Source organism: Scomber japonicus, chromosome 1, assembly GCF_027409825.1.
Source record: "Scomber japonicus isolate fScoJap1 chromosome 1, fScoJap1.pri, whole genome shotgun sequence".
NCBI classification, from domain to species: domain Eukaryota; kingdom Metazoa; phylum Chordata; class Actinopteri; order Scombriformes; family Scombridae; genus Scomber; species Scomber japonicus.
The window spans coordinates 21861585-21884476 of record NC_070578.1 but is presented as its reverse complement, the minus strand read 5'-3'; the positions used below and the strand labels follow the sequence as shown (position 1 = coordinate 21884476).

The window sequence follows — 22892 nt, the reverse complement described above, 5'->3', positions numbered from 1 at the left end:
CTCCCTTAAACCTTTCACCTCCACACTGCAGAGGGCTCCTGACACACATCTCGTCCTTGTAGTGTTCAATATCCTCACCTCTGTTCCCTCAGGAAGATGTCCATTAATATGGAGATGATTTAACTCCCCAAGTGCTACAAGTCATTCTCTTTTAATGCTATGCTAACAATACCTGATTTTTTTTCTTTTTCCCATTTCTATCCAGGTTTTTAATCTATAGCCTGTGTCACTGCCCAGAGCAAAAAAGGGCATTGTTCTATTTCATTTTATATTTCATAGGTAATTATTCTGCATTAATTAAAAAAATAAAACAATCATTGAATCTATATATGAAATAATTTCGTATTATTTAGAACATCAAGTTCTTCTATTATTGAACAAAACACTTATATAGTATACATAGTATGGTAAAAGAGGGTGTGAAATACTGACAGCAAGTTTTATGCATGGTTGCAAGAAAGGCACATTCAAGATGAAGAAATTGAGAGGAGACATTAATTAGTGGAAGCGTTATTAATCTTCAGGCCACTGAACAACAAGATGATATGGCATTCACCTTTACAGGACACTCAAGAGACACAGCAGTGGTGCTTAGCCATTAGACACCCCGTGGTAAAACTCATAAACACTAAGCTTTCAGGGAGTAGGCTCACAAACAAGGACAATTTATGGGCTATTATCTTCAAAGACAAAAGGAATTATAATTTGAGGGATGACAAGCACTCAAAGGACGTGATATGAATTTGCAAACATTTTTTGCTACTCTGTCTCCTGATTTCTCACGCTACTTGGGGTTTAAAAGCAATAACAAATCACCACTGCACTGAATGTCTCTAAGTTCAGACAAACAATTACCTAAACTTGAATAATTTGATTGTAACTAACCATAAGCAAGCTCCAATTTAAACTACAGCTTATATTAAATCTACATATATACTCTATCATACAGAGAACAGGCCATGACATTTCATATGCTTGTTCTTGAATGAGCAACAGCACAACACAGAGCATAACTGAAAAAAATTAGAACAGGCTGCAATGCTGCTGTGCTGCATCTAGGGGATGCTAATCATCATGTTCATTATACAGACTAAATGCAATATCTACAGCTCACAACATATCTACTTCTCTCACACACTGCACGCCTGGATGTGCACATGTGCATGCTGAGACACATAAACAGGTGAATGTACAGTCAAAAGCACTCACAGGCACACACATACTGTGGAACTGAGAACTGTTTCCACAGTTTTAACATGTAACTGTAACATGTAACAGTAAAAATGTACTAATCACAAATTAGCCTGGTAAATATAGATGTGTTAAATGACAAATACTGTGCATCAGGTTAAACCCACTTTAGTTAAACATAAGAAAAAAATCATTAAAAAGTATGTATTAATATATTTTGTAAGAATATTTAAATTGTTTAAGATAAAAAATCACCATGTTCTTACTTAGTAGTGTTATTTGTTTTTGTCTACTTATCAAATTGTGTGATCTTCATACTACAGACATTACTGGTCTCAGAATGTGGATGAAACAAGCACAACACTTTTTTTTCCTCCTTCGCTCCAGCTCCCATAAATTGAATGTAAGGGACAAAGTATGAAAAGAATGATTTACTCAATTTCTGAGGACTACCATTTCCATACATGCAGCAGGCCCCCAACTTTCAATACAACCCTTCCTATACATTTATGTTAAATATGTCAAATCACATTGTGTCCAAGTCTGCAGATGTATTAACAATTCCCCTCCTTCTATCTGCTCCCTTCACCTTCCTATCTCCCTTACATTTGCCACCCTCCATCCTTTCTCCTTGCTGCATCCCCATACATTCAGCAGCTGCATAGATACACCACCTGCTTTAATGAAGGTAAGGATCCTGTGCAGAAGCTTTTCCCTTTTGCCAGTGCTGTCCCAGCCATGTGAAGAAGGTGTGAGGAGAGAGGCTCATGGCTATCCATTTATACCTTTTTCATAGCTAGCATTAAAAATGACCCTTTGAATTACTAATGAAGCAAGATGATTAAATTGCATCTCCTGCCAAGATGAACATAATTACTGAAATAAATTAAGATTTTAGTATTTAACTTATAATCAGTATTTTACTGTCAAATGTGTATTTTCATTTCTTAATGTTTATATATGTAAGACAATATTGTATAATCACAAAAAGTTCCACCACATATTTCATGCAGTGTTGGAAGCATGTGACATTTACATATGTCTGAATGCCTGTACATGTGCATATATGTGTTATCTTTGAGATAAATACATAGATAATAAAAAACACCAGAATAATGAAGGCATCTTTCAAAAAATGACACGCAGAATACATATGCATTTTACAAAGGCTTCTGATGTACCTCTAAATGATTTTAATGAATACTGAGGAGCTGTGGAACAAGAAAGAGAAAATAAGATTGACAGTGGCTTTAAAAAGGAGGAAGCCTTTTCTCTGTGTTCGCTAATGCTGTCTGTCTGACAGTGACTGTCATTTGTAAAGGAACAATTGTGCTCTGTTCCAACAGCTACATGACAACGATGAGAAGAAATACTTCAGTAGTCCTAATGATGGACCTTAGAAACAGCTCAGCCTCAGACAGTGGGAGACTGAACACCTTTCAGATAACAGGTTGGCCAAGATGCTCATACACCATATTGTAACATACACATCATCTGTGTGCCCACTGTGCAAACATCTTCAGACAATCATCAGCCCAAACAAGTGCTCCTCTGTTTACCAAATGTATTGTGAGATCTTCCTCGCTTTTTTCCTTCAAGATAGATTTTCTGCACTTGCTTTGAATGGGCATTGTATTCATCAATCACAAAAAAAGTTTGAAGTACAAACAGAGACCCTTCTATTAAACTACAGCTGTCTGCCTTTCGCTGACAACACAGCCTTGAACCACAACCTACACACCCACCTTTTCACTGACATCAAACAGAACCTCAGACCTGGTTCCCTAATGCACATGCTATTTTTAACTAAGCGTTTCTAATAAGCTGCTGGGAAGCTGTAAATTTTTCATATGCAAGCACATATTTCCTTTGTGAAAACACAGAAACACACTTATTTGGTGATTAGCGACTGACAGAGGGGAGGAAAGGAACTGAATATGCTTGTATCAAATTGCATGGCTTTCAAAAAGGAGGAATCCTAATGCGAGGAGTCGTCTTCCTGTGCACCACAGGTATGAGTGAATTATTAATCGGCCAGCTCATTTTAATGCTTTTTAAAGTGCTTTATTTTGATGTGCTAAAACATACTTTTAGCCATATTCAGTCAGGCATGCATATCATTATTTCTTCCATCAAAGAAGAGTGTCGCCCTTTCAAAGAGCACAAACAACTCAGCCTCATTTAAAATAGAAGTTCGAATATCAAAGACATTTTACAAAGGCTGGGCTTCAAACACTGTGATGAAGTTTTTTTTCCTGCACTTTATAAAAAACTTAGGTATGCAAAAGGTCTGAATTGTTTTCCAGCTTTTAACCTGACTAGTGTAAATCAAAACATCCTGAAGTAACACAAGAAGTTAGACAAGTGAGAAACATCTATCCAGGCATGTTACTGTTCAATGTCATCATTATCAGAAATCTCTTCTATTGGATAAGAGATGTCTTAACTGCCAGCATTGTTTTTCTTACACAGGCATACAACGTAAATTGTGCATAAAAAAGGGAGATGAAACTATATTTCATTTTCACTGACATTTTATGAGTGAGCAGCGATATATGTAATTAGATCCCAGTGATGCACATACACTGCAAACGTGGGACAAAATCCAAAGTTTTAGGCTCAAAGTTGTGTCTCATTGTTTCTGAAACCATGTGTTAATCACGTGGAGCACATCAAGCTGGCCAGAACAGGTTGAAAGGTGACAACCATACAGTGTTTGTGTTAAAAGAAAGATATTAACATCACCAAAGCTGTTCTTGATCAAGTACTTATTCCAGCTAAGGCACCACCAACAATAATACCACAACTGATACCAGAATTCAGTTCTCTCATCTCTTATTGTAACTGGTAGCTCTGTTCAAACAATGTAAGACAGACAGATGTCAGTTACACCAAACATTGCTCAAAGTTTAGGTTTTGATATTTAAAATGCTTAATTTTTACCATTGTAATTGTAATTATTGGCCCCACAACAGAAAATGAAAAACCACAGATTAACGTTTGTCAGTGTATCCATACTGAACCATTCAAACTAGAGAAGTTCTCCCCTCATTTGAAAACTAATTCTAGAGGGCTTTCTAAAATGTTCACAGAGGTTTTTAGGAGATGCAGTTTCCTGCTGACCACAGATTCTTAAAGCCAAAAGCTCCTCCCCCTTATCCTATGCCCAACCCCTTCACTGGAGTCACCACCTCCAACTGTCAATAAAGAGCACCGCAGATAAAACCATCCTGATCTGATAACATTAAACACAGGTAAGTGCTGTCTGTGCTGCTGCAGCTGCTGTGTGTGTGTGTGTGTGTGTGTGTGTGTGTGTGTGTATATGTGTTGCAAAAGTTGAGGAGGGGGCAGTGCTACTCTATCACACGTGTGTTCACACATGGCTCAGCTGGAATTACACATGTAGGCCCCTCTCTTCACATCACCTATTGAGTAAAGACAAAACATGGGTCACATGTCACCTGAACATATAACCTAAATTGGCAGTTTAGCTTAACTGTATCTGATGGGATTTAATGCCTTGAAATCTGCAGCATGAAAAAGCGGCCTCTGAAAACTAGATTTGGATTAAGGGAGTTCTGTGAAAGAATGAAAGTTTAAAAAAAATCTTAATATTTTATTTAAATATGTTTAATTAAATTAGAAAAAAGGCCTAATGCCTAATGTGCAGCACTAGTCAGGTGCAGGTCCAGATGTTTCCTGTGAACAGTGCTCCCTAAATGTGTGTGGTGTAAATATTGGCCTTACCTGTCCCTTTGGTGAGCTCCTTCTCCCCCCCACTTTCTCTGTCTTTGGTTTGGTCCTCCTGGTCTGTGGTGGTCTCACTAGCAGCCTCCACATCCTCACTCAGCTCTCCTGAAGGGGGAGGGAGGACGGGATATGTAAATCACCACGCCATCAGAATTGGTGGAAGCACTTAAAGGGACGGCAGCGTTTTTTTCTATAGGAGCTTGCAACAATTACATTTGCTGACACACAGTTGCAAGGCTCACAGACAAAGAGGGCAGAATCTGCTTTCTGCTTTCTGTCCTATGCTGTCTGATCATCAATTTGAAATGTATTTTGACAAAGATTATAATTCAGAGTCAAATTATATAGGAGGTATTATTAGTATTATTATTATTATTATTATTATTATTATCATTATTATATAAAAATAGGGGCGAGATTCATTGTATTATTATATTTGCCATGTACTGAAAACCATGACAAAAAATATGCTTTTCTCTGTTTAATGTGTGCACATGTGGTCTGAAGTGGCAGATGGAAAAATAATTGTGTGAGCAGTATCCTTCAAGAGAGAGACCTTATACTAGACAAGACCCCATTCTGTTTTTCAAACACACACACACACACACACACACACACACACACACACAAAAACCCCACAAATGCACACTACTGTCCCCTGCTGCAATCTGCTAGGTTACTTACCAATACAAGGCTCATTTCACTTCTTCTATCCTACTATTGCAAAAAAGAAAAAAAAGAAAAAAAAATCATAAATATTTAAAACTTCCAGAGCCACAATTCATTTTATTTTTATGCCAAGTCAAAGGCAGAAATCCCCTGTAACCACCTTAAAAGCCTCAGCTCGATATATCAGGCCATTTAGGAGCATTGAAGTCCAAACAATGGATATCCGATAATGCCATTTGTAAGTAACACACAGAGGAAAAGATAGCAAAAACAGATAATAAAAAGGGCATCAATCTTGTTTATTTCCCTCCAGTGCCCCCTGAACATCCCCTTTGCCTGTTACTTTTGTTTAAAAGTAGTGGGACTTGCATGCAATAGCATTGATTTGACAACAGTAAACTAGGCCACAGTCAATAGACCCGATCAGTTATTACACAAGTCAGCTAATTCTCATCAAAAGTACTTAAATGCTCTTTTGAAAATGCTTTCATGCTCAGGTCTCTACTCTATGAGCTATTGATATATTGACAATGCTACAACAGCTACTGAAATATCCTGTTCAAGTATTCAGCCCTGCAGTCATCACACATCCAATCTTAGCTCACCACATGACTACCCACAGCCAAAACCACTTTTATGATGTTACATTATCCCCAACACTCACTGTTTATCCTGTCAGTTATGAAACATTGCATACACTCCATACAGAGTTGACATCGTGTTCTTGAACTGTAGTACGTGTCATTACCATGGGTAAACTGAACACTCATACATTACTGAACTGCATGGCTATTCTCACAATCCCTTCCTATTCTTACTCAGAAATAGAATATTCACAAACATCCCAATTTTTCTGCTGAGAGGGTAAATTTAGACATAATGCAAATAAGTCACGCTCATAAATGAAAAAATACGTTAAAGGAAATTACAGTTTTTGATTTGACATTTCATTCTTTCATCTGCTGTGTAAGAGACAGAAAATTGACTGTTTTTTGCAGTAGCTTAAAAAAATAGGTTAAAGATATGTTGCTGCTTTTAAGACACCAATTTTGTTGTTTGTGTGTACACTATAGTAACAAAATCATAAAAGGTGTTTATGACCATAACAGTAATTGTATTATTATAGACACAACTGCATGCTTATACATAAGGTTTTAAAAATCTAAGTAAATGGAAACACTGATTTATTACTAGCAAGACAAGAGCAATAGCTTCCATTTCCTGCTTGCTGATATAAATGCTGTAGGAAACAGCTTTCTGAGCAGAGTGACTGGTGTATGGATTGTGTTGTTACACATTACAGCTAAAAGCCAATACTGTGATCCAATGATCCTGTGTTTAAATAAAAGTATTTAAAAGGGCTGACTTGCTCCTAGTAAAAAGGAGATTTAAGTGTTCCTTGGATCCCACACACATGAATACAGTTTATTCTTTTATTTTTAACTATGTTTCTATTATGTTTCCAAGGCAACCAATAAAACCCATCCAGTGCTGCCCATCCGTGCTGGTGAGGCAGATCTTAAATATTCTCACAAAACCAGAGATATGCTGCAGAGTCCCAAAATCCCATCTAACTCCTGCCTTCATAAATCTTCACAACTCTGCATGAATTAGGATACTGTACAGCTGCATAAATGCTCAGATTACGAAATAATCCCCAGGTAAATTTCTTCACCTTTAAAAAATGGGGCAAGGTGTCATTTCTTAGCTATGTGACAGTTGTAGTGAGACTAATTCCCACCTACACATTAATACACACTTTGTGCTCAATACATGACACATTTTAGACTTAAACATTATTGTGATAGGCAGCCAACATTCCAATGCTATTCAGCTTCCCTGAACCCACCCCCAACTTCCTGTACACATACTGTACATGCTCACATGTACAATGATATTTTTTTTCTTCCACAAATTCAATACTTCTTTATTTAGATGTTTAATCTGCATGTGTGACACTTTCAGCACACACACAACGTTGTCCATAATTTATGCAGAAATGCAGACATTCAATTCCAGGAGCAGTGTTACATCTTTAAGTGGCAAATGGCTTTGCCTATTCCTCGTCTCATCTCCAATGGTATTACAGAATGATTAAAGCTGGGCCGACCATAATTAATGAAAGGTCATGAGTGGCCTAAGAGTAGGATGCAAATGGTAGAGACACTAAAATTGTAACCATAGATTAACTCTGAAAATGGATGAGGAGAAACACTCAAAGCTATGGCAGCAGGCCATTTCTAACCCAAATCTCAGAGATGTAAAGGACAATAGCCTGAAGGTTGTCTTCTAATTAATTGTCTTCATTAACCATCCTAATACAATGATATGAAACAGTTCCATTAATCTAATCATGCAAGCTGAATAAGCCCATAGCCGACACAGAGATTACACTCATCTATTCTGAGCATATAAATATCAGCTTTGCTCTGCCAGTCACTCAGTGGGGACAGTCCATGGGCTCTCTGTTCTAGCATCTCCCAGACATACACACACATATGTGCACAGATGTACACACACACACACACACACACACACACACACAGCATATCGGAGCATAGTGTTTTGCCAGTGAGTGCAGAGGCTTAATCAGGCCCATAGGTGTCACTCTATACAAGCTGGGAGAGAGCAACTTGCTCACACACATTAATGAGGTGCTAGGGGAAGGGGCCAAGCAGCAACAGAGAGAAACACATGGGGTTGGGGGAAAAAGGGAAGAAATATGTGGAGATGACAAAAGCAGATGCTATGCAAGAGGCGTCCGGTGAAGATGAGACACTGAAAACAGCAAGATTACCTTCAGATGAGAGATAGCAGCCTTCCTTTCCCCTGAAGAGCAGTGATTACACTAATGCTAATCAGACTGACAAGCACAAACGGCCTAATAAATAATTGATGGTAACCACTGCACTTTCCAGTATTCCTTCCCAGACTGTAGAGAAGAGCAGCAGCAAGTAATAATAGTCACTCTAGATATCTTTCACTAGGTCAGGCTCCTCCTCCATCCTCGGCCTCGGCAGAATACACTGCTATGATGATAACTGCCTCCCTTAAAGTATAGAATTCCAGTCCTACCTGAGAAAGGCTCCAGTGTTCCTCAAACAGAAGTGACAGTCTGTACTTTTTGTTGTATATACAGTCTCTCAGTCAACAGCACTGTCTTGTCTATCTCTCTTGGCTTTTGTAAGTCTTGGGGAATGAGTGCAGGGGCTGAGCTGAACTTCTCCCTCTCCCCGGCTCTCGAGTAGTGGGAGCGAGGTTTGAGCTCCACTTCTCTCTGCGCTCTTGTGCGGAGCTGTGTGTCTAAGCTCTCATTACTCTCATTATGATTATTGAGGCTGTTGTTATCATTTTAACCAGGTGTCACAGGACCGCACTGTAAATCAGAGGTGTGCTTCCCCCGCTTTATCCAGGACCGGACAGCTTCCTTTTCTTTAGCGCTGCACTGTCGGATAAAAAGCAATCTTATTTCACACTTCACAGACTCTATCTTTCTCCCCTACTTCTTCTTTTAAAAATCCCCCTCTTGCTCCCCCCATCATCCCTTGCACCCCTTCCTTATATCAAAGTTGGCCTGACTCTGGACTAGAGGGTGCAAAATGAAAGTGACAGGAGGGTACCATGGGACAATGAGACACAGACCCATGCTGAGGGCTTTCATGCATTGTCCGCTCCTCATATCAGCACCTCTGCGCCCCATACGCAAGACCCCCCTTCTAAAGCACAACACACGGGAAAACACTCCCACCCCCAACGATCCCCCCCCACCCCCACCCCCCTCCGACACACACACTCTCGAGCTCCCTCTTTGCATCCTCATAAGCTACCTCTCATAAAACCACAACAGAGCAAGACTTGCATGCAATCTAGTTGAAGACAAGAGGGGCTTTTGCTTATGAACAACCAATAAACCACAACATGGTATCATCAGTAACCATACTGACCACTGCACTGCAAAGGGTAAAGCTGAGTTCAAATATGGATACATGTGTTCTGTAAAAAAAAAGCATTTAAAGTGACCTGATAAAAATACATACTGATGTGTATGTTGATTGTCCTGATATATTCCAACTGCAATAAATTATATAAACATCAATTTTGAACAAGAAATACATTCAAAAATCCAAACAGTAATATTTCAAATGAAATGCAGTAACAAAACAAGTAATTGTACATCAGACACACACACACACACACACACACACACACACGCACACACACACACATACACACACACACACACGCGCACACACACACACACACACACACACACACAAACACACAAACACAAAAAAATAAAAGTGTATCTGACTCTGCACTCTCTTTCTCTCAATCTTACTGTCACTCCCTCTCTCCCACACACTTTCACATTTTGAAAGGAAAGAAAAGTAAGCTACCTCAGCGCTGCTGGTCGGAGTTACGTGTTAGATTCCTGACCTGTCTATGGGGGGACACGCTGGCCTCTCCCTGCTGGCCCTGCTGTGACCTCAGGATCTAAATGTGAATGAATACTTTGTGTCTCCATGGGGCTGAGGGCAGGAGGGGAGAGGAGGGGGGTGTAGCAGAGGAGGAGGAGTAGGTGCAGAAGATGGAGGAGGGGTACGGGGTTAGGGCAGCTAATAACTAAAAAACTTTGAACGGCAAGTTAATCACAAACAGCAGTGATAGCTCACACTGCCTTAAAACAATATCGCGGCAACCCCCTCCTCCAGCGTTCCACTCTCCTGGTAGTGGCTGCTCATCAAACTAGCCCCATAGGTCTCCCACACAACACTTAAGTCGATCCCTTTTGCCTTTCAAAGTAATTTACCATTTTATAGGACACTCAGTGTGTTCAGGTCATAAAGAGTCATACATAAGTCAAGTTTTGTTTTTGTCTTTTTTTTGTATATGACAATATTACACTTTAACAGAGGAGGAAAAACATTTACACAAGCTACATTCTACTACTTATTTTCTTGTTTTATGGCTTTTTGATAAACAGCAAATTAGAACTGTTATTGAGTACCATGTGATGTATTACATTTTCCCCCTAAAGAGTTATCTCATGGGAAATGGAACTAATTAGAAATACTTCTTGTGATAATGGCATGTTTAGATACATTACAAATAGGAAGGATAAAGCGAGTGCCGCTCTACTTCTTTCCTCTTTGTGTTTTACTTGAGTGATGAAGGAGAGGAGGATCTAGGTTAATGTGGCTGCATAGGGAGTGAGCATTCAGGGACTGCTCACTCTTCTGCCCCAGCTGACACATGCACATGCACGCACACACACACACACACACACACACACACACACGCACACACACATACACCACACTGTGACTTCCTTGAATGTCCAGGATGATGGGCGCTCACTAACACATATTATGTCCACAATGGAAGATGCAGGCTGTACTTTTCCCTGCTAGGATGGTGGGCTAAAAGCCTGGATAGGGGGCAAAAACATCACTGGGCAGTGTTCTTCCATCTACTCTGCCTCAGGGATATTGTCCTGCACAAAGAGTCACTCTGCCTCTCTGCCACCCCCCGCCATGCATTTATGCTTATCGTCCTCCACTGCTACCTCCTCTTAAATCAACCTCCTTTTATTAATGCATTTTTTTCTTTTACCTCCAGCTCACACTACAATGCCTTCACCTATTTGTAGCTATTCAAAGGGACCAAACAGAATTGGGGTGGGTTGACAGAGTGTGGGGGTGGCTGAAGGGGTGTGTGGAAAAAAAAAGCATCACCGCTGTCACGAAGGGCAATCACATCAACTCTGAAATATTCACCAGTGGGTTGGAAAATGCGATGGTACAGTTATGACAGGCGAACAGGCGACTCCCCCCACTCTAGCCCACAGTCCCCCGCCCCTCTCTCCATCAGGGCGGAAGCATGGTGGACACTCTGAATATGTATAACCCGGAAAATGTATTGATTTTTCATTTGGCAAAAAAGGGACACAAAAATCACATAACCTGAAACTGTCACAGCTCTTTTGTTCATAGCTCATCTCTCCTGATGTTTGGCTTTTGCCACAAACTCTCTTTAATTACCAGGTACAGCGAGCTTCAGAGCCTTTCTCCACAGAGACACAGCCACATACAGCCTGCTGGGCTTAACAAGACAGCCCACATCTATTATATATGACATACACCCAGCAGCTTTTGTTTCATATCTGACTAATAAGCACACTGAATATGACTATACCCACAGTTTGTTTTGGTATTATACAGAAGATATACTGCAAAAAGCCTTCTTGAAGAAAACCTTGAAAATTAAAAATATAGCATGCCGCATTGAAAATAACACATTCATATTGAAAGGTAATGCTAGATAGTCCCAGCATTTATTTGATGTGCTTTTCTGAAGCGGTTCTGCTTAACATGAAATTCTATTATCGATCTAAGTTTTCCCAGGTAACAGGCAGGTGCATGTATGTTTGTGTGAGTGTGCATACACGTGTATGTGTGTATCCATTAACAGGTACTTATCTGTTTATCTCTCCTTTTAGGCAATGCAGACCAGTACAGTGGACTGTCTGAAAAAGATCTCTGCCTGTCGATTTATCGAATGCACCATTTGCATATCTTTGTAGTGCATCCATCTGCCTGTGGACTGTTCTGTGGAGGTATTAGCTCAGAAAATCAATGTTGCCATGGCTGGATGTATGTTGCGCCTACCTCAGCGCGTGTTAGGAGTCTGGCTCACAGCTCCCACATGGGTCCTATTTACATGAGTCCTGCCGGCAGAGGCTTTCCTGTCAGTCCTTCAATCTTTGTAAACTTAAAGTACACAAACACATTTCTCAGCATGACCCTCCAGAGTGGGCTGGTTTGCCATCCTTTGCGATGGTCATCCTGCCTCCCAGTACTCCATCCACAGCCCTGGGCCTGGCCGGCTGTTTGTTTATGAAAGCGTACACCGAGATAAAACAGAATCCGACAAGGTTATGAATACCAATTTTGCTAATCAATTTTATCTAAAATATAAAATATAGGGTATCATTGATGTGTGTTTGCTCTGAAAAGTTTAACAACCTGCTAAGTTCAGATGTTTTAAGATAAGTTAAGAGGAGAGGTGGAGGATGGTCGACTATTTTATCTTTATTTATTACACTTATTTTTACTTATTACATTATAAACATGTCCAGATATACAGGCAGTGTGTGGGGGGACCATACTACAGATATATATTTTTCTAGAAGAGGCCGGAGTGGATACACTGGGCAGCTTTTCTTCTAACAACCACCCTGGCTGGATGCTCATAGCTAATTGCTAAAGAAATCCAATGATTACACTGCACAGGCACTTTAAAACATCCATGAGAGTGCTACCACTTATTGAAAAAACTCTCCCTACCTCTATCCATTCAGTTTCTAATACAAATCAAACACAAGGAGCTTTCTTTTACCATTTGTCTTTCTTTCTGTTACTCTTTGCATAGCCCATCCATTACTTTCACATGAAATATGAAAAGGCAATATCCTCTCTGTGTTTGTACTGAAGCGTAATGCGATTGTGTTGTCATTTATAGGAAATAATCGCAAACCTCTCTTTCATTTTCCAGTTCAAATAACCATGAAAAATTAGCCTTCAATGTCAGGGAGGACAACAAAGGGATGCACATAGACTATTGCTTCACCACCGCGGTTGACATTTCTCTTTAATAGGAAAACGGGTGGTTGTTTCTATCTTTCTTTTTCAATCTTTCTCTGTTTCTAACCGTGTTTTTTCCCTAATTAAAAAGTAAAAAGTTCTGTACTCAGATCTTTGTAAATCCTTCCGAGGTATTTATTCAGCGTGGAGGGTCTATATGTTGGGAAGGGTTACAAATCTCTGGTCACATGCACACTGCACCATGCTCATTAGCACCCCTACCCCTGTCTGCTAATGGCTACTGTTGGAGGGAGATGTCGCCAGACAACCACTATGGGGCCTAGGTCGCCGTGACTACCGTCCAGCAGCCTGATAGATAAATAATTCAAGAGCTATCAGACTCCCTGGCAGCAGAGCAGTCCCAAAAACACACACTAAAGACACAGCTTGTAAAGGCCTTCCTAACTGAAGCATTTAGCCCTTACAAATGATGTACAACCAGATGTCTGTACAAGACCCCACACAATTAGCCTTAGCAGTAGTCAGAGGATCCTTTTCATTTAAAGAAATCTTTATTTTCAGTGTGAGCAGCAAAGTAATGGTAATTGCTTTCTATATTACTGCCATTAAAGGCTTAATAGACAGGTTGTTTTTCACTGTAATTATGTACAAAATAATCAACCAACTTTGCAGTGCAATTATTGGAGATGCGTTTAACCAAGTTTTTTTTTTTGCTCACAACACTATAGAAAGAGAGAACAAAACTATAAAATATAAAAATATTTATAAAATATCTATACACATATATATATATATATATATATATATATATATACATGTATACTTCAGCAAGATCATGTGTCAGTCTATACTGCAATATAAAATAACTAATATAGTTAATAATAATAATAATAATGATAATACATAAGTATTTACTCAGAGGTACATTTTTATACCTCCCAGAAAGGCTTCTGCTAAATGCCACAGAAAAGATACAAACCCTCACAGACATGGAGTCTACAGACACAGGTCAGCACCTTTTCTGGGTTATGAGGCATTTCTCTTTTAAAGACGCAGTGTAGTCCTCTCTTTCCGGTTCAACTTGTCTGCTAGTCTCTCTTTGGACTGAAGCGTGGTTAAGGGTGGGGGGGGGGGGGGGGGGGTGTATCAAAACTAGATGTCTATTCAAATATTATTCGTATGGTTTTCCTAACATAATACTTTATCCTTATTTGCATATTTCTAAAGCTGGATTTCATCTGGTAGTATGGCTTGTGATGCATATAATGAAATTTCCTCTCAAAAGGCTAATGAAAAAGACTCATCTCATGCAATTAGCTGCTCCTTTATTCACTTCTTGTAATGTATTAATTCATTATCACATAATTCTGCCAGCATTATTTATTTATTTGATTATGTGCACACCTTACTGCCTTAATTACAAAATAGACTCACAGCCAGATGATGGGATGCAATGCATCAACTCAACCATCATTGAAACTAGTTATCCTTCTGCTCTCTGTGGTATATCCAGCCTGCATTAATCTGAGCCTAATCAGTATTCCAAATTGCTTTAGGCTTTCAATTTTACCTGAGATTCAAAAATACCTCAGAATGACACTTGACAAAGCAGGCCTACACTGTTCACCCAGCATGAGGGCTTCTTTTTTGCTGTAAAGTTTTATTAAATGACTAGTTCTTCCACTTGTTCAGATAAGCATACTCTTACAGAGTGGGTCAAATTTTCTCTATAGAATAGATTGTAGCTTATTCTAAGATTGATCCATTCAAATAACATACAGCTAAACAGTTTAATGTTCTTGTGCATTATATGATATGGTGTGTAAGCAAACGTGTCTTTGTCTGATTCTTCATGAACATGTCATAATACTGTGAAAGTGGGCTGAAAGCTCCTAGAGGGGTGGAACCGTGCTGCCCGCTGTGCTGCTCTCCAGAGAAAGAGACTTGGAGTGATTACAGTCAAACACTGCTTCTCAGTTATCTTTGGCTCAGCCACAGGAGAGGGAGAGGAATAGACAGGAAAGGAAAAAAATGGAACTGATGATGTGGCTAAAACATGAGCCAGCTGTTCTAAAATGACCAAAATGACAAGCGTGTCTCATACTGTTCTTGTAACATGCACAAAAAAACCCAAAAAGAATAAAATGCATCCCCAACACCCCAATTGCTTTCAATGATGCAAACACATCTTTAGAATGAACACCAAGACCATCTGATGTCCGCTGGCTACAAAACATCCATGCGACACACAAGTACAGTGCCTTCTTCACCAACACTGTCAAGAACAGCTCTGTGGGGGGAGATTTTATTAAAGAGACATTTCAAATGCCCTTGGATTCTGAAGTGGAGGCCAATTAAATGGCTTTGCAGCATCCATTTTGTGCCGAGTGAACAGGTATGAGCAGGAGGGGGGAGGGGAGAGATTTGATGGAAGCAGAGAGGAAAAGGGGAGAGCGCGCTGGCAGGTGAAGCACCTGATCGGCCCATCAGCAGACTGCACTAAACTGATTTTGAATTTATGCACATTCGTGGAACATTATGACACAACGTAACAAGATTTAAGGTAACTTTACCTTTTACAGGATGCTATTAAGTTAATGGCCTAAGAATCACATCTACTGCATTTGTAAAAGGAAGGCTTTTCTACCCTCCTCGGATGATTGCTGACTGGGCATATAGACATGGAAATCAGCAGGTCAGTCAGAGTTGTGTAGTCCCTAGCCTCTAAGGCATGGTCAGGGATTAACAACCCCTGCCCTATGGAGACCATGCCTGCTGCTAAATTGGTGCTATGCTATATCACATCTCCTGTTTTTTTTTGTCGTATGCATGGCTGTGGTTGTTAGTGTTGCTGTTGTTTTTATAATGGTTACCGTTATTGTCCTTGCTGCAGAAGAGTCTTCTCACTCATTAGCTAGAGTTTCGAGAGTTAGGGGTGAGAGCCCAATAAGGTACAAAATTAATTATTCATCTCAGTGGTTGGTGTTTGGGTGCTGCTCTGGGGCCTGAAGCAGGGACTCTAACTAGCAAAGGTCTGCCTCTGGAGGACTGCTGGAATAAACAATTGAAAAACTGTTATGCCGTGGGTGTCAGTTACCAGGAGAAAGCAAACACTAATCACCAAACTAATCATTAAAACAAGCTGGCTACAATAATATGGCTCTCTGAGGATTCATGGTTCCTCCCCTGTGAGCTGATCCAACATCCTAAAGCTCTATCATGTCCACAGTCTAGATCCAGCTTCTGGCTCATGAATGGGCCCAGATACCGCCCCCTCCTCTCCATTCAGCCATGGCTTTTCTTGGCTTCAGCTAGGACCAGTGGCCTCCTGAGAAGGTTGTGATAAGAATTCATTTCTTCCTATTATGTGCTCTTGTCCACTGCCTCAGTTCATCAGTTCAGTGAAACCAAGTCAATGAAAGGGCCTGTAATGAAGCAATCAGATGCAGCCTGGTTCTCTGGGCCCGGCACTCCATTCTCAGTTTCCAGACCCCAGCTCCCAGTGCAGGGTGTGGATGGAGGTGGGGGGCAGTGGCAAGGGGAGAATGGACACAGACTGCACAGAGGCATTAATACAAGACCTTGCCTTTCATAGACTGGAGGATAAACTGCTCTCACATGTGCTTCACACCAGGTCGGCTGTCTCCTGTGGGTTCAGAGAATCACCCAGTTTTAGAGAGCTCCATTAGATTAACCAGGTTTCAATGTCACCACTAAACCAGTCAGTCAGGTTTCTGTGGGATTCTACGCTGAGGTTACCAGTGGAGGTGGTTTGATGGAGCTCTCTTGCTTCATCTCCATCTATCTGCATCTAACCTTTTCACTCCATTGTCTCTGCTGCCATCCTTTCTCTCCTGCCTCCACCTCTTACATCTCTTCAACATGTGGAAACTATTATAAGGGGGGTTTGGGAGAGGAATGTATGTGTTGAATCTTAATCTGTACCCCAAAGTAGAGGATTCTGCCTCTCCTTTGTCTTGTAATGCTGTGAAAGTTTCATTTCAAATTAAAAAGGGCCTTTTTGATCTACCTAGTATTGTTTTCTTTCCCTTCAGGGGCTGGAAATGGTTGCTGTTATCTTTGATCAGCCTTCTTTCCTTATCCTCCCTTATACACACACATATACCAGAGGGGAACTGTCAGGGCCCTCTTGGTCTTAGAGACAGCCTATGATATTCTAAAAAATAATATTTAAAAAGTCATCAGTTCTAATTACAATTCTAAAGTTTATCAATTCATAATTAAATAATCAGCATCGAAACAAAATGTTTGTGAGAAAATAAACCCTTCAAACCTGCCTATTCTGTTTTTGTTGGAGTGTGAAGGGATAAATGAAAGAAGCCCATTTTGCAGAATTTTGCTGACACTGCAGTTGCTGGGAAGAAAACGCTATGCTTTCAGCTCTATGATTGGTGGTCCAGCTATAAATTTACAGAGGGCAAAGTGATAGTAATTCAATGAGACTAATTTCAAATGACAGTAAAATTGACCAATCATATCTTCCCTCTAAATGGGTGGGCTTTGTAACGGCAATCACAAGCTAGCGGGAATAAACCCCACAGAGAAAAACTAGTTAACTAATCTGTTGGTTATGATGGAAGACATGAGTAAAGTTGCCACTAGTGAGTAGGACATCATTGCGACTTTATTATCCACGCTGTTTTTAAGATAAACTTTGAATGAAAGTTCAAATAGATGTATTATTTTGGTTGCCACTGCCACTGTTTTGTATGTGTTAAGGATTATTTTGGAAAAAGATCATTATGCAGAATTACCTGTCAATCTGTAAATTTAGCAGAGTTAGTAAATTTACAGATTGACCATTAATTCTGCATTATGACCGTTTCATCAAATAAACTGTAACATATATATTTAATAGGTGGCTGTGCCAATCTAATAAAACATTTGCTTCATAGCTGGAATTGTAAACTTTTAAAGCACTATAGGAGAGGACACAATAAGCAAGGCTAGTAGTTTGTTTTTTTCCCACCGATGTGGTAAGGAGGGTCAGAGGACCATGGTTTAAGAGTCACAGTTCACTACTGACATATACAACATAAATACACATGGTTGGAGAATTTTATGGTCTGTGTTATAGAGTTATCAGAGTTTAACATTAGGGTGCCAAAAAGAGGATATAAACTCATATTGATTCATAGCAACAATGATGCTAACAACTCTCTAAAATAGGTATTGAAGAGATACACTTAGACTCTCAGTCATTTAAAACATAAGGGGTTGCCCGAATCTCATATTTCCCCTTCATCAGCACCATCAGTACCCCGTCTTCTACCCTCCGCAGTTCACCTGCTGCCAGCTTTGGCAGAAAGACCCTGCGGCTGGATTCTACCTGACAAGAGCTCCTTAACAAGCAGCAGTCATTAACCTCAGGAGCAAGCAGCTGCCATGTGATGTAGTGCACTCGGCCTGCTGCAGAAGGGCCCTATTGATCCCAGACATACTCGGTGCCTTCCTGGATGTTTATAATCAATATGCAAATGGCCCGCGGCATTGATTCAATATTAATTTTCAATTAGGGAATTCTCAGGGGGTCCTAAGGGGTCAATACAGAACCATTCAGAGCAAAGGCTTGAGCAAGTTGCAGGCATTGACGTTCCTCTACCCAAGACAACTTACTTACTGTTTATTTAGCCTGCCCTGCTGTAAGTCCTGATTAAGGCTTCAGATAATAGACAGAGAGACAGATGGGCCTTTCTGCACTATCCCAACTAATAAGTCATCATCTCACACTTAGTTCTATTTCTTATCTTGTTTAGTCTGTTTAAGCAGGAATAATTAAAGGATAAGCATGGATTTTTCCCCCCGTATTTTAATAGATTTATGTGTTCATAAGAGCTTTCCCTTCCAACTTGAGAAGTAAGTTAGGGTTAGGGTTAAATGTATGAATGTTTGCATTACAAATGTCTACATACATGAACAGTATTGTTTCCGCATTTAGGTGTTACTTATTAAATATAAAACAAATCACAATACTTGTGTGTGCCAGACTAAACAAACACAAGTTTCAGACAAGCTTCCATAATTAATTGAAACCAACTGCAGCCGGCATGTAATGCTCAATGAGTGAAATGCATTTACAGTAAATGGCTAGAGGAAGAGGGTAGGGCTGACAAGCTGCGTGACTGTCATTTACTTAACACTCAATTGTTTTCAAAGTCAGACTCACAGAAAAGCATCAGCGGTCACACTATACTTTTCTTTTCTTCCTTAACAATAACCTTGCAATAAAATGTAGAAAACCCTGCCTCATTTCATGTGAAAACAAGACAATTGAAAATGTTGAGCAATGAGTGAGGTCATGAATAGGAACGACAATTCTTACTTTAAAACATTAAAACAATAGTACTGATTTATAAGCCTGCTATGATTCATGTACAGACATTGCGTCTATTAAAGAGACTTGTTTGTTGTCTTGACTATAAACTTCTGGCTTGGTATGTGTTGCAACTGTGAAAACAATCAGGCTTTTGTGGCAATGGACACTTGGTACAGAAGCATGCATCACCATATAAGCAACACTATATGTAATGTAATTAGAGACATAATAATTACATAGTGAGTTCATTGTCCAACAAACTTGTCTGGTATATCAATGTCATCTGTGATATCTGTAAGAGTAGGGAACATTTGACATCTAACTACCTCTGTGTAGTAGCTCTACAAGCTTGAACCCTTGCAAAAGTAACAAGATGAATTGGATTAGGTTAGAATATGAAGCTTGCTGGTTCTCCAAGGAAGGAATAGTGGAATAAATAGTGGTATCATGTAAATACAATATTCCATAAAACATTTTTCAAAATGTATTTTCAATTTGTTTGTTAATCTTTGCAATCAACCCACAATAACATTTTTTGTATACAGACTGGACTATAGTGCAACTGTACAGCCATGTTGACTCACAGAGCAATAAAGAGGCTATATGAGAAAATAAGGGAGACAAGTATAACAGAGATAACCTGGTTGGACTACTTGCTGCGTTTTCCTGTAGATGCACTGCCTGAGGTAATTGGTTTAGGGATAACATTAATTACCACATTGCTCATTAATGGATGAGGCCTTTATTGGTTCCATTGATCAGCAGGACCTGTTAGCCATCACCCTAAGCAATGGTGGATGTAACAAGCTTACATATTGGCATATCAATTAATGCAATCAATTCCTGTCTAGCAGTTGCCATTCCCCCTGTCTACCCCGCTCCTTTACAATCACCCCCTCTACCTCCTCTGTCATGTATCTGGATGGCTGGGACAGAACCCCGATGTCAAACCAAACTTTATTTATTTAGAAATTTCCTAATTGTTCCTTCATTTGAGGTTGTTGCACAGTTGACTGACTCAAGTGATGTTAGAGTATGGGGGAAAACATTCTTTTGATTTGCCACCGGTAACGGTAGTCTGATGGATTTAAGGACCTAAAATTAAAGACAGGAGGTACAACATATGAGCTATAGACTACTGAGAGCTTAACTGATCTGACACACATGCTGTACCAGCTGCGTCGTGATATTCTAACTGCACACACAATTTTCTTTCAGATATTAGTGTAAATACTTACTAATTAAATAGTTTTTAAAAAGACACGTGAAGTATACCAATCTACATAACTTTAATAACTGAAGTTTGAGTTAAGGATGAAAGATTTAAATTTAATTGTTTTCTAATGCAAGTCTACCTTTTTATTTACATTTTAGTCACAGACTGTACCTTTAACTTTACTGCTCAGATTCAAACTTCCTTTTAAAAATAAGATCAATGCACCTTTTAAGAAGTCACTGATTACAACTTGTCTGTGTCGCGCATGTTCCAAAAGGGCGACTGACTTCAAATACAATTCTTGTGTGCCATGGTATAACGTGGCGAAATGGGTAGAACATCAGGAATGAATGAGGGAGCAGGGTTTGATAACTGAGAGCACACCATGACAAATAGGAGGGATTTACCGTTGGGCCCGCAGCACTTCATTTGCTTAATAACAGATCATTCTATAAGAAAGTGGCTGCTTTGAGGGGGATATCACCCAACGAGGATGTCTCACTTGCAGAAATCCTATTTGAAGACAACACCTTTTGAGCGCTCATCCTCCTCCACGCCTAAGACGATCAACGCGCATGACAGGCCCCATTAATATGACGCCCCATGTAACCTTGCTCTTTCTCCTTCTCTTCCAACAGGAACAAAACTGATAGCCAAGGAGGAGGGGCATTATATTCTGACTGAGCATGTAACGGGTGGGGTGGTGTTCATTTTGAAAAGATGTCTTACATATCCTGCTCTGAGCCACCTGGAACCAGTTCTTAGAAGGTAAGAGAAGTGCATTGGAACAGGGGTGAGAGGTGCATTTGTTTGTGTGTGCATGAAATAATGTTGGAGGCAATTTTTTTTTCAAAGGGTTTGTGTTCACTTACTTTTGGTTCCTATGTCAAAAAGTATTACATCACATCCGGGTTCCCTCACTAAAAGGTAACAAACACCTTACATAGGCCTGCATACAAAGACAGCACACCTGAATCCCTTGGAAAAATATTCCATTGAACAATATAGCTATATAATGAAATAATATTTGTGTTTTTACATTGTGTTTATATACAGTATAATCTAAGACTTCACACACAGAACCATTGATGCACATATTAAAGCCTACATTAGTCTTACCTCATCCTTACATCCTAATCTCAGCTAATTCTATTTCCAGTCCATCGTGAACATACATTTGTTAAAAAAGGACATTCTTTGGTAGCTAAAATTAATTTTTAAATACGCTATGTGGAATATGCCCCTCGTGATTGCCACTGCAAATTCTGTGAAGGTCAGTGAGAGTGAGATGAACATGTTTGTTGGACAGTATTATGTGCCGTGTGAAACAGCAGACATGCAGGCAGTTAGTCGAGCACCCCTTACTCACTGGATGCGGGACCTCCTGAAGGCCCTGTCCCCTGAGCAATGCACAAGTGGGCTGAGCAATTAACAATTTCATGCTGATTGCCTGAAGCATGTTTTGCTATGCCATAAAGATAATAGCATGAAGGGTGCAGTGCAGCAGCCCCCCCCCCTCCTCTATTGCTTCCATCTCTCAATTCTCTCCTGTGCAATTCACATGTTGGAATGGCGCTCTGCCTGCTTGCTTTATTAAAGACACTCTCCCTGCTTAGAGGGCGCATTTAAGAAAAAAAATAGATGACTCCCTGAAGAGTAAACAGGGATGATTATTAAAGGGAAGGAGAAAACTAGAGTCTTGGTCTCCCACTGGCTTCTTGATTTGAAAGTCTAATTTGGCAACTGCACACAACAGGCGTGCAGGTAGACAAAACAAACAGGTTCCATTTCCCAAGACAAACAGAGCATGCCCAGAGTGGCTGCTGGTGACAGCCCTCATCTTCCTCATTCTCTTCCCCACCATGGCATGACAGCAATCCACTCTGACCATGGAGCTCACCGCTGTGCAACAGGGAAATCTGTGCACCACTAAACCTGCTATTCATCTACAGAGCTGAGTGTACAAAAGACTGCAAGAACACAGAGCAGAACATGAGACTTTTCCCATCAGTGATGTTAGTAGTTGTCTGTGTGAAGCTACAGATAGTGAATAGAAAACACAATCTAACATATCTTTATTTCACAAGTGTGAATCTCCACTTTGTCAACCAGAATGTCTTCAAAA

General features: G+C 40.0%; 1 protein-coding gene across 1 annotated transcript in view; it reads right to left on the bottom strand.

The window, feature by feature from the left end:
• zfhx3b (zinc finger homeobox 3b) overlaps nt 1-22892 on the bottom strand; it is an 89759-nt gene that overhangs the window by 20500 nt on the left and 46367 nt on the right. The window contains exon 5 of the mRNA XM_053316033.1: nt 4939-5046. Within this exon, the coding sequence (XP_053172008.1) occupies nt 4939-5046 (108 nt within the window). The remainder of the gene's footprint in view (nt 1-4938; nt 5047-22892) is intronic.